Raw genomic sequence first — 12,733 nt, forward strand, 5'->3', positions numbered from 1 at the left:
GATAGAGTAGATAGGCAGAAATTGTTTTTGCTCGTCAAAGGATCGAGAACAAGATGGCACAGATTTAAAGTGATTTGCAAAAGAAGCAAATGTGATGTAAGAAAACCTTTTTTACACAGCGAGTGGTCCAAGTCTGGAATGCACTGCCTGGAAGTGTGGTAGAGGCAGGTTCAATCGAGGCATTTAAAAGGGCATTAGATGGTTATTTGAATAGAAGCAATGTGCAAGGGTACGGGGAAAATGCAGGAGAATGAACCTAAGTCATGATGCTCATTTGGAGAGCCGGTGCAGACACGATGGGCCGAATGGCCTCCTTCTGCGCCGTAACAATTCTGTGATTCTGTGATATCATAACCTGGGCTATAGAAAGTCAGGCTGAGCTCAATGAAAAGTGCATAAGATCAACCAAAATTAAACCACTGGATATCATGGAAGCACTTTTCAAAAAATATATTTACAGTCTTTTACAAAGAATTGAAAAATAAGACCATCAAAATAACCACGAAAAATCTAATGAAATATTTATACAGATTCCGAGTTAACAGAATACAACAAATTCTGGTGAGAAAAAAGGTGTTTTGAAATTATACTGCTCCCTGATGTTCTGTGGAAGTTCAGCCAGTCTTTCCCCGTAACTCCAGCAGGATAATGATGCAACCTCCAAGGCAAACAGCAGAAATGGTCGTCCATCTACACCATTTCTCTGGGGTTCCTGCAAGACACTGGATGACCCCCCTGTAGAACTTCAGGGCCACTGTTTCTGAATCAAACAAAAATAAATAATAGAATGCATAAACCCCACCCCCCCAAAAGAGAAAAACACAATTATAAAAACACTGTACATGATCTGAAAAAGTCAGAAAAATGGCATCTCTTCAGAATTTTTCTTTTTAGACAACGTTTGCTAATCTACAACCTTCTTTGGTCCTAAATGTGATTTTTTTAATTATTATGTACAACTGAAAATAAATGAGTTGTCTGTGATTCTCTGTCAGTGAAATAGAAAAATATAGTGCATTTTCAATGTGTACTGAGTTCACTACAGACAGACCTGTGTAAAAAAATGACAGTATAAATAAATTACAACTTTTACATAGAAGCGTTCACATCCCACAACACAAGAAGATGAGAGTAGAACTCTGATCTGAGCCGTGGGGTCTCTCATAAGACAATCAAAATCTAATTAAACAGCTCCACTCTTTGGAATCCTCTGACAGTCAGTGCTGACCAAGTTGCCATCATTTCTGCTATAGAAATGCAGATGAAAAAAATCCAATGAATAGAGGATTGGTCAGGTTGTACCAATTACAGAAATCTGGGTATGAACTTTGCCCCACGTTCCTCTGAGAAAAGAGATTTTGATCAGAGTTCAATAAACTTGTTTGCTTCAACCATCTTTAGATCATTCTGTGGATTTGCAGACTGAAGTCGCCCTGTCTAGGGACCTTTGGATAGGACCATATTTATTCCATGCTCTGCATCACCATAGCTCATTCGAAACATAATTACCTCATATCAAACACCATGGTTCCTCAGTTTCCTTTGTTGAAATGTTATGTTTTACATTCCATATTTCTGTCTAGTCTAAGGCTGGACAAATCAGGTTAGTATAGAAGAGATGCCTGCCTTTACCATTCAGTTGATAGTTAACTGCAGTCTCTCACTGTGTTTGCTTTGTTCCTAATTTTATTGTTAAAAATGTTTTCATCATCAATATATTCACTAAGGTGGCATGCTATAGTATGAGGCCTGAACTAATTATATTGTACTGAAAGAAAAATCTGTTTCAAAGGGTATTAACTCCTACTTTTTCCATAATCCAGCCTCTAAATGTTTAGGTTGTTGTTGAATAATATCTTAAAGGGCAATGAAAGCCTTAGGAACTGGCAAATTTCTTCTTGAAGTATATGGGAATGACTGACCCTAAGAGTAATAAATGGAAGTTCTTGAGGATACTAAAATGTACCAAAAAGGAAAAGCATATTAAATTTAAACTAAAATGGCCATTGCCTATATGTTGTACAATTGGCATAACTGTTTTAAAATCATCAAATAGATAAAATAAATTGGGTAGATAGAGATGGGTCAATGATTAATTAAGAACCCAGGGCAGAGCTAACCTTCTTTGGCTTCTACCCAATATTGCAGGTCAGTAATGAGAAGATGGCTGAATGAACACCATTCAGCAAGCGCAAATCTCGAAAACAATTTAACTGATTAACGAGAACCTGGTGGGTCCGTTTGACAAATATAGTCTACGTAAATTGATATGTACACTTTTAAAAAGCCTAGTAGACAAAAAGGAGGTTAGAACGCTCAATGTTTTTTTTTTGTTTTGCTTTTGTGTAAAGTTCTAAATGTTTCAGGTAGTAGTTTCTTCATAATGTGCATGTTCCAGCCACTCTCATTGTGTACTGTTATACATCCTTTTTGTTCTTTAGGTGACTTAGAGGAACATTGTTACACATCTTCCCTTGAATCTCTGATCCACAACAGGAAGGGACTAAGAAGAATGTTGGTACTGACAGTACTTAGCAGCAGATGGTGTCTTTTTCTCCAAATTTTAGGAATGTCTTTTCCCTTTGCACGAAGGGAGAAATGATCTATTACACTTGGATCCCGGTGCCATGCAAGTGCAGCATCTGGGCTCTCATAGTCTGAATGCTGCTCATGATTTTCTTCTGGTGGCCGACTAATGTAATTCCCAAACTCAGCACATCCCTGTATAACAGAAAGGCATAGTGATTAAAAATGCAAGGTTAACTCAATACAGTTAAGTTAAAACTACATTTGCGAAACAGCTGTAATATTCAAGGCCACAAGAAAGTAGGAATGAGACGCGTTCATTCATTGCATCAGGCTTGTCCAGCCAACCGGGTCCTCTCAGGTCCTTACTGACCACAGTGCTCACACTCGTGCCAATTTAAAATTTCCCCAGTGCCTACTGATTCAGCTATCTCCTTCAGAAAATTTGCCACACTAGGTGGCAGATCTATGAAGAAGTTACTCCTTCAGTTACATTTAACTCATGGCTTAATTTTGCCTGATTGTGATGCACCACAGACTCTGCATTTTCATTCTTCCAAAGACCTTCAAAAATTTTATTGATTCCTTTTATTATTTTACACTCTTGCCATAATCTATTCTTTTTCAATAAGAGCACGTTTATTATTTCGATTTATCTGTACAGCACTTTGCCTTTACAGCTGCTACTTTGAATTGCCACAGCACTGCCCAAGTGCTTTATCAGCTGTTAACTCCATCAGTTTGTACTCATATTTGCAATTTTTACCCCTAATGTGCATTGCCTTACATTTCTCAACATTGAATACTTCTTGCCACTTAGTTTTCAGTCGTTACGTGCCTGTAGGTCACTTTGAATTTCACCTCTTTACTCTACTCATCCTGCTTTTCCAGACAAACTGGTAATATCTCTAAATATAAGATTTTAATTACAATGCTCTCACTGAGGTCACTTATACGTATTATGAACAGCAGTTCATTATGAACAGTCAATCCCTGCAGCGTTCCAAAGGTCACAGCTGCCCAATCAGAAATGTCGCTATTAATAACTGCTCCCATTTTCCATTATGCATACAATTCATTATCAAATTTACAACATCCTTGCTTTTATTTGAGCCATAAGATCTTCAGTAGACTTCATCAAATGCCTGTTGAAAGTCAAGATGTGGAAGGGTAAATTTTCCATTTGTCGTTCCTTGCATATCTGTGCGCACATCAGGAGATTGCACAGCCACCGCCCATGTTTCACCCACAACCCCTGATTTAATGAATGGAAAATGATGAGCTGTGGGAGCATAACTTCTCTCTATGTTCTCCCAATGAGCACAATTTTGCATTGTGAGTCCTGAAGCAGACAATTTATCCTACAATGTCTTCCTCATAACTATTATCAATGTGTTCGTCATGACCTGCCTACATTAACTTGGAGTTACTATCTTTACTCTTTCTAAATAAACTATAGCTGCTTCCTTTAGAATAGGCTATCATACTTTTCCTTCAGGTTTTGATTTTGCACGATCTTGTTTCTGACCTTTTTAAGTCAAGAGTACAACTGGTTGTTTCCTCATTCATTCATCACTGCCTCCCTCCCGATTCCATATCCAATAAACAATTAATATTTTCTACCATAGCTCCCTCTACTTTTACCCTCGTTTCTATTAGTAGTTTTACATTCATTCCATTTGGTCCAGGTATCTTATGAAAATTTAAGTACTCAATTTGCAAATGACCACTCATGTCTGGTGACTATTTTCATTGTGAACACAGATGAATTTCATGCCAGCTCCTTGACTACAAGAGCTTTTGGAGTTATAACTGTTACAGAATGTATTGAACATTTTCTTCCATACTGCTCATATCCTCTTCTATGTCCTTGTCTAAACTGCAACAATATAGATCTGTCCGTGATAGATCAGTGGGAAAATGTACCTTGCAGTTGGCACTGAGCAGAATAAATAGGCCTAGGGGATGCCAGGCTCACTCCTTTATCTGTGTTTAGTTTGCAGACAAGTGCAGTGCTACCAAATGGCTTCGGTGTCACAAAGTTGGGGAAGAGATCATTTGATTAATATTTCCACTAGAGATTATTAGCTAGCAATCTCTTCTGGAAGGATTCAGATTGGCTTTAGTGGCCAAACAGCTTTTTGACACTCATAAGCTGTGTACTTGAATTTGGGCAAGATATAAAAGAACTCCTGATGCTTGTGGAGGAATTGGGAAACAACTAGACGGAAAGGAAAATTGGAAGAAGAAGAAAGGCACAAAGAAATGGAGGAGATTACGATGAATCATAACATCAATCCAATGGATGTGAACTGGGCAAACGTATTATAAAGTTTCTGTGTGAGAAAACAGCAAAGGACACTGATTTAAATTTCTTTTGAAATACAAACCATTGATGTATGTTAAAGAGTTTAACACATGGGAGAGGGATACACCTGGCACCTACAAAATAGTCAGCCTAACATCAGTGGTGGAAGTATTTTCTTTTTAATTCATTCATGGAACGTGGACGTCACTGGCACTTGACCAGCCATAATTGCCCTTTGAGAAGCTGATGGCGAGCAGCCTTCTTGCCAGCTCAGTGGCTATTGAGCCATTTCAGAGGGAAATAATAGTCAACCATATTGCTATGGTCGGTATGGAGTCACATATAAGCCAGATAAAGTAAGGATAGCAGATTTCCTTCCCTAAAGGACATTAGTGAACCAAATGGGTTTCTATGACAATTTAGTAGTTAGATGGTGACCATTAGAGATCCTACCCTTTTAATCCAGGTTTTCTTAATAAAATTCCCCAGTTGTTCTAGTGGTATTTGAACCCTATCTCTGGATTATTAATCCAAGCATCTAGATTACTATTCCATTATGTAACCACAATTCTATCATTCATTTTAAACACAATAATCAGGGACAAAATGCATTTGGAAAGGCATGAATAAATGAAACTAGGCACAGATTTGTTAAAGGCAAATCGTGTTTGACTAATCAAGCTCTTTAATGAAGTAACAGAGAGGGTTGATTAGGGCAGTATGATTGATATTGCATATAATGCCACATCATAAACTTGTTGGTAATGTTGAAGCTCATGGGATTAAAGGGATACTGACACCTTGGATACAAAATAAGAAACATAAAGCAGAGAGTGCAGAAAGTGTGATTTTCAGGCTGGAGGCTGCAGTGGTGTTCCCCAGGGGTTGAGATTGGGACCACAGCTCTTTTTGATATACATTAAAGATCTGGACTTGGATATACAGGGCGTAATTTCAAAGTTTACAATGGTATGAAACTTGGAAATGTGGAAAACCATGAAGAGGAGTTAGTAACAGAACCTGACAAGGACATAGAAGAGGATGTGAGCTGTACAGAAGAAAATGTTCAATACATTCTGTAACAGAGGTTAGTGAACAGACTTCAGGAGAACAGATTACAAAAATGGGTAGATATGTGACAGAGAATGGTGATGTGATACATTTTGATAGGAAGACTGAAGAGAGATAATATGAACTAAATGATACAATTTTATACTAGATGCAGGAACGGAGAGACTTGAGGGTGTCTATACACAAATCTTTGAAGATTTTCAAAACAGGATTGGTTTTGATAGAGTAAATAAGGAGAAACTGGCAAAAGTGTTAGTAACTCGAGGATGCAAATTTAAGGTGATTGGCAAAAGAACCAGAGGCGACATGAGAAACTTATTTTTTTTACACAGTGAGTTGTTGTGATCTGGAATACATTGCCTGAAAGGGTGGAGGAAGTTCAATGGTAACATTCAAAAATTCAATAAATACTTCAAGAGGAAAGATTTGCAGGCCTATGGAGAAGGGGAGGGGAATTAACTGGATAGCTCTACAAAAGATTCAGCAAAGATATGATGGGCCTCATTCCATGCTGTGTCATTCTATGAACATACTTTAATGGAACCTTACAGAATTTCTATTAGTGAAGAGCAAAGAGAAAAGTTAGGGAAAGGTGAACCTGATCGCTATATGACAAGTATATGTTTTATCTCTAAAATCATATTCAATGTAAAGTATTAGTTCTTTAATAGGTATTAAGGGCCAGATTTTCACTCCAGAAATGGACAGCGTGAGCTAGGAAATTTCCTGGCTTGCCGCACCCTCCTCAGGAAATAGTGCCCCGCCAGACTAAATTTTTGTTTTGGAGTGGTGGGTGTGGGTGCAAGGAGTTGGGCTCACTACTCCTGGACACAGATCGGAGACGGCTACAGGGGCAGCTGACTGCTGAGGCAAGCTGCTTAAAAGGCCTGCCTTGGTTCTCTGGGATGTTGTCCTAGTTGTTTGGTTAAATATTAGGCCCACTAGCCCTCACTGCTCACACCCCATCAGGCTTCCCCACTCATAACCCATGCCAACTTAATGCTAACCCATGTCTCTCCCATCCACCATCCTTTGCCCTTATCCCCTCCATGCCAACTCAACAAGTATCCACCATGCACAGACCTCAGGAACCATGCTGATACGAAATAAAGTAAAGGTCTAAATATCTATTATAGCATTACCTTTATTATTCACTCCCACTCATGAAAGCTCATTCAAAACTTTGACAGCTCCTCAAGTACTTAATCCTTTCTAAAACAAACCATTTTTAAAATTCATTCACGGAATGTAGGCTTCACTGGCTGGGCCAGCATTTATTGCCCATCCCTGGTTGCCCTTGAGAAGGTGGTGGTGAGCTTCCTTCTTGAACTGCTGCAGTCCATGTGGTGTAGGTACACCTACAGAGGTGTTAGGGAGAGAGTTCCAGGATTTTGACCCAGCGACAGTGAAGGAATGGCAATATATTTCTAAGTCAGGATGGTGAGTGACTTGGAGGGGAACTTACAGGTGGTGGTGTTCCCATCTATCTGCTGCACTTATCCTTCTAGGTGATAGTGGTCTTGGGTTTGGAAGGTGGTGCCTAAGGAGCCTGGGTGGATGAATTCCTGCAGTGCATCTTGTAGGTGGTACACACTGCTGCTAATGTGCATTGGTGACGGAGGGAGTGAATATTTGTGGATGTGGTGCCAATCAAGTGGGCTGCTTTTTCCTAGATGGTGTCAAGCTTCTTGAGTGTTGTGGGAGCTACACTCATCCAGGCAAATGGGGAGTGTTCCAGCACACTCCTGACTTGTGCCTTGTAGATGGTGGACAGGCTTTGAGGAGTCAAGAGGTGAGTTACTCGCCACAGGATTCCTGGCCGCTGCCACAGTATTTATATGGCTAGTCCAGTTCAGTTTCTGGTCAATGGTAACCCGCAGGGCGTTGACAGTAGGGGATGCAGTGATGGTAATGCCATAGAACGTCAAGGGGCAATGGTTAGATTCTCTCTTGTTGGAGATGGTCATTGCCTGATACTTATGTGGTGTGAATGTTACTTGCCACTTGTCAGCCAAGCTTGGATATTGTCCAGATCTTGCTGCATTTGGACATGAGCTGCTTCTGTGTCTGAGGAGTTGCGAATGGTGCTGAACATTGCGCAATCATCAGCAAACATTCCCACTTCTGACCTTATGATGGAAGGAAGGTCATTGATGAAGCAGCTGAAGATGGTTGGGCTGAGGACACTACCCTGAGGAGCTGAGATGACTGACCTCCAGTTACCACAACCATCTTCCTTTGCGCTAGGTATGACTCCAACCAGTGGAGTGTTCTCCTCTTGATTCCCATTGACTCCTGTTTTGCTAGGGCTCCTTGATTCTACACTCGGTCAAATGCAGCTATATGTCAAGGGCAGTCACTTTTACCTCACCTCGGGAGTTCAGCTCTTTTGTCCATGTTTGAAACAAGCTGTAATGAGGTCAAGAGCTGAGTGGCTCTGGTGGAACCCAAACTGGGTGTCAGTGAGCAGGTTATTACTAAGCAAGTGCCATTTGATAGCACTGTTGATGACCCCTTCCATTACTTTACTGATGATCAAAAGTAGACTGATGGGGTGGTAATTGGCTGGGTTGGATTTGTCCTGATTTTTGTGTGCAGGGCATACCAGAGCAATTCTCCACATTGCCAAGTAGATGCCAGTGTTGTAGCTGTACTGGAACAGCTTGGTTAGTTCTGGAGCACAAGTCTTCAGTCCTATTGCCAGAATATTGTCAGGGCCCATAGCCTTTGCAGTATCCAGTGCCTTCAGCAGTTTCTTGATATCAAGTGGAGTGAATCGAATTGGCTGAAGACTGGCATCTATGATGCTGGGGACATCTGGAGGAGGCTGAGATTGATCATTCACTCAGCACTCCTGGATGAAATTTTATCAAATTTGGCTTCATTTTTGTTCCTTTATAGTACAAAGAGCAATAGTGCATCATAAACATCTGTCTGTTTCAGTTTAATTTTTATTTCAAAGTGTTAAACTCACTCAATGGTCATCCTAGCGACAGATTCCAGTGTGCTATACCCTGCAGCTGTGAAGTTATCCTTGTATCGCTCCATCTTGATGGCCTCTAGCCAGTCACCTACACAGCGGAAGGATGTGAAGTCAGGAGTGTTCTGATCTAGAAGAGGATTGATTGGTCTGTATGGGGTGAGAGAAAATAATAACCATAAACACAGCTAAAATTTAACCATTTATCAAGTAGTTCACACTTAACATGTCAGCACATTACAAATAGACTAATTTATGTAATTATGAATATTAAAATGTGGGTCAAACATTAAAACCCTCCAAAATACAGCCCCCTGATGGATCTATCAAGATAGATCTATGGCTAGGTATGCGAGTGACCTATAGTGACTGGGATGGTCTCAATTTCAATCCTTGATCTATGTGAAGGAAGCTGATGTCAGTAGGAAGGCTACAATCAGCCACTGCCAGGGTTCTTGCTCCTGAGCACTACCCAGTAATCTGCGCTGCAGAATGGCTGGCTGTTGTGAGGACAAGATTGGACTCAACTTTGGAGCCCTCCAGCTTCATTCCCTGCTGGATACGCATTAGCGACCATAAGAAGAGTGACTGCTTGAGAGGTGCTGGAATCACACACACAATATGAAAAGGAGGGAAAAACAGAGGATACAAAATCCTTCAGAATACATATAATCCCACATTGACAGGGCTAACAATTTTCATCTCAATAAATGAATCAATGCTGCTTTTTAAAAAAGTGCCACACCATGTTATGACTTTGTAAAACAAAACTAGATGCATTCTTGAAAAATCTGTTTATGAAACCAACCAACATTAGTCAGCATAAATTTGCATACTAATTGTTTTTACTGACACCACAGTTAAAATTATGATCATTAGATATGTTAGCAGTGGTCTTCTCAACATGTAAATCCCAATTTTAACCTAATTCCTCTCCCTCCTCATCACCCCCACAGGTCAGACACCAACAGACTGTAAAATCAAATGAGGTGTTAAAAGGCCATCCATAGAACCATAGAAAAGCTACAGCACAGAAGGACGCCATTCAGCCTATCTTATCCATGCTAGCCTGAGGACACCCAGGTGCCCTTTCTAATCCCACCTTCCTGCACCCGGCCCATAGCCCTGCAGCTTACAGCACTTGAGGTGCAGATCCAGGTACTTAAGAGTTTAGAGTTTCTGCCTCTATCACCAACTTGGGCAGCGAATTCCAGACACCCACTACCCTCTGCGTAAAAAGTTCTTCCTCATGTCCCCCCTCCACCGTCTGCCACTTATCCTGAATCTATGTCCACAAAACCTGGCCCTATATTTTTATCCAATTTAGTATACTCCATGATTAACTTTGGCTTCTGTGTTTCTTTATAGTAAGCTTTTGTATACTATTACTAGTTTGCACTCTACACTCCGACCTGAACCTTTCCCATTCCCACTGATCAGATTACGGAAAAAAAAAATCAAGGTTGTAAACTTGCAGTGCTTCTGAAGGATGAGTCTTCTAGGCTCATGGGAAGTCCCACTGTAACAGAGCTTCTAGCACCCTGGAAATGTTTTATTACTCAACAATACTGAGGCAGCGTTGTCACTTTATAAATGTGGCAGGCTCCTCATTCGAGTACGCAAAGGGCTTAATGTCTTTTTGAAGCCCCAGATACGTTAACAATGGTTCCAGTCAATGGGCGGAATTTGCCGTGCCCACTGGCGTCGGACATGATCGGTGGCATGAGCAGACAATATGATCGGTTTTACGGTGCCGTGAAACGAGTTTGCGATTGCCTGCTCAGCCCGCCAACAGCAGGCCATGTTTCCCATCATCGCACGTTGGGAACGTCATTGTAATACACCAGCATATCATTATCAGGCCAGCCTGCTGTAATCAACCCCTCACACTGGATCGTCCATTCACCTCGGCAAGAAAGCATGTCAACATGTTTCACAACAGCACATAAAAGGTGTACACTTGGTGGCCTGCACTTTGAGGGGAACTTGGAGGTGAGTACACAGTAATGTTGTGCAGCTCTCGCCAGGGTCACCTGTTGGACTTCCAGATTCAGGGGTGTTGGGGGGCCAGGGTTAAGGGCAGCCCTACCGTTGAATATAGCACACAGGCATTCGGGATGGGGGTAGGGTGGGCGAGGGAAGTGGCCATGCTTTAGGGAAACCTGTAGACAGTGACCTCTGCAACTGAGACAGTTCAAGCGCAGCCACATTCATGGGGAGAATTTTCCCCAACTCGGGCGGGTCGAGCGGGAGCAGGCGTGGGCGGGCACGGACCCGATCGTGGGCCATTTTACGCGGGCGGACCAATTAAGGCTCGCCCAGTGTATTTCTCGACTCCCGAGGATAGTGGGAGTGAGCGGGCAGTGGCGGGCGTGCACAGACCTCCTGGAGGAGGTGGCAGCATGGCGGGAGGTCCTGCTTCTGAGAGACGGGAGGTGGTGGTCTCCCCGCCTGACCAAACGCATGTGGGAGGAGGCGGCCGAGAGTTTGAGCTCCCATGATGTGGTGCAACGCACATGGGTCCAGTGCCAAAAAAGGTGGCAGCATGGCGGGAAGTCCTGCTTCTGAGAGACGGGAGGCGGTGGTCTCCCCGCCTGACCAAATGCATGTGGGAGGAGGCGGCCGAGAGTTTGAGCTCCCATGATGTGGTGCGACGCACATGGGTCCAGTGCCAAAAAAGGTTCAGCATTCTACATTCATAAAACAAGTGCAACAGGATCTCATTTCTAGGCTACTAAGTTACTGAGGAAAAAAATCACTTGAACATGCCACCTGACAATGAAAAGTTAATAGTATTTTTAACATTTTCAATAGTACTCCATCAGCTTCCGCTTCTTCTTTTGTTGCTATCATCTACACACAAGTGTATTATTAGGTCTAAGCTTTAGTTTGGGGTTTGGCAATGGCCATAAGCTTGCATGCCACTTCCTGAGGTATTCTGTGATAGCTAAGCTAATATCTTGGTAATTATTAGGCATAACAGTTTCTCTGCTCCGCTAGGTACTTGGATTCCAGTAGAATAAATTAATGTTCAAGTTTTCCTCACCTACTGCAGGTACCCAGGGGAACCTTCAAGCTGTTTGGATTACGGATCATTTTGTCTAGGATCCCAACTATTTGATCGAACTTGGGTCTCTCATTGCGTTCCTGTTGCCAGCAGTCGAGCATCAGCTGGTGAAGGCCAGGTGGACAATCCATGGGAGCAGGGAGACGATAACCCTCCTCAATAGCCTTTATAACCTAAACGGAGAAGAAATGTAAAGGAGCGAATTGATATATTGGTAAATCAAACCCTTCCCACATTCTAATAGAATTTACCCATAGTGTAATGATAAATCACACTGCATTTACATGTTGCTGTACATAACATATGTGAATCCTGACAGGTTGAGCATAAGAACTTTCTGCTTCTTTTTGGAAAGAATTCTTGTGCCATCCTTACTTTGTTGGCTGATAGCAGCAGATAGTGATTTAAAATAGCAGGCTGAGTGATCGGACTGAGATCACTATTATTCCATCAATGAGATCACATTGCCTCTTGGATATCTTCTTTTTAAGTACTGCATTCATTCTGAGAATGGTTATGGACGCAGTCATACTAAAATCAACCTGGTGAGTAAAACTGGCCCTGTGTCAATAGGAAGGTGGCCTGCCCAACTGACCTTGAAGTTACCTAACGTTTTTGTCAGGCCAATCTAGCAATAGAGTTTGTAAGGGAGGTGTCAGAGAATGAAGCTTCCCACTTCATCAGCTCTGACTAGGGAATGGAAATGTATTTTCTGCTGCTGCTTTGCTAAGCATCTGTCTTCACCTTTCTGACAGTCTGAGTTACCTTTAACACCAAGAGC

At 41.8% G+C, this 12,733-nt stretch overlaps 1 protein-coding gene across 4 annotated transcripts in view; it reads right to left on the reverse strand.

Moving 5' to 3' along the window:
- Positions 1 to 435: 435 nt before the first annotated feature.
- The window catches only part of epha7 (eph receptor A7), a 305,043-nt gene continuing 292,745 nt past the window's right edge, over positions 436 to 12,733 (reverse strand). For all 4 annotated transcript variants that reach the window (XM_078542275.1, XM_078542274.1, XM_078542273.1 and 1 more), the window contains 3 exons: positions 11,932 to 12,125; positions 8,880 to 9,035; positions 436 to 2,721 (listed from right to left, as the gene is read on the reverse strand). In XM_078542275.1, coding sequence (XP_078398401.1) covers positions 2,607 to 2,721; positions 8,880 to 9,035; positions 11,932 to 12,125 — 465 coding nt within the window. In that variant the 3' untranslated portion in view covers positions 436 to 2,606. The remainder of the gene's footprint in view (positions 2,722 to 8,879; positions 9,036 to 11,931; positions 12,126 to 12,733) is intronic.

This window comes from Cetorhinus maximus, chromosome 5 (assembly GCF_964194155.1).
Source record: "Cetorhinus maximus chromosome 5, sCetMax3.hap1.1, whole genome shotgun sequence".
Taxonomy (NCBI): domain Eukaryota; kingdom Metazoa; phylum Chordata; class Chondrichthyes; order Lamniformes; family Cetorhinidae; genus Cetorhinus; species Cetorhinus maximus.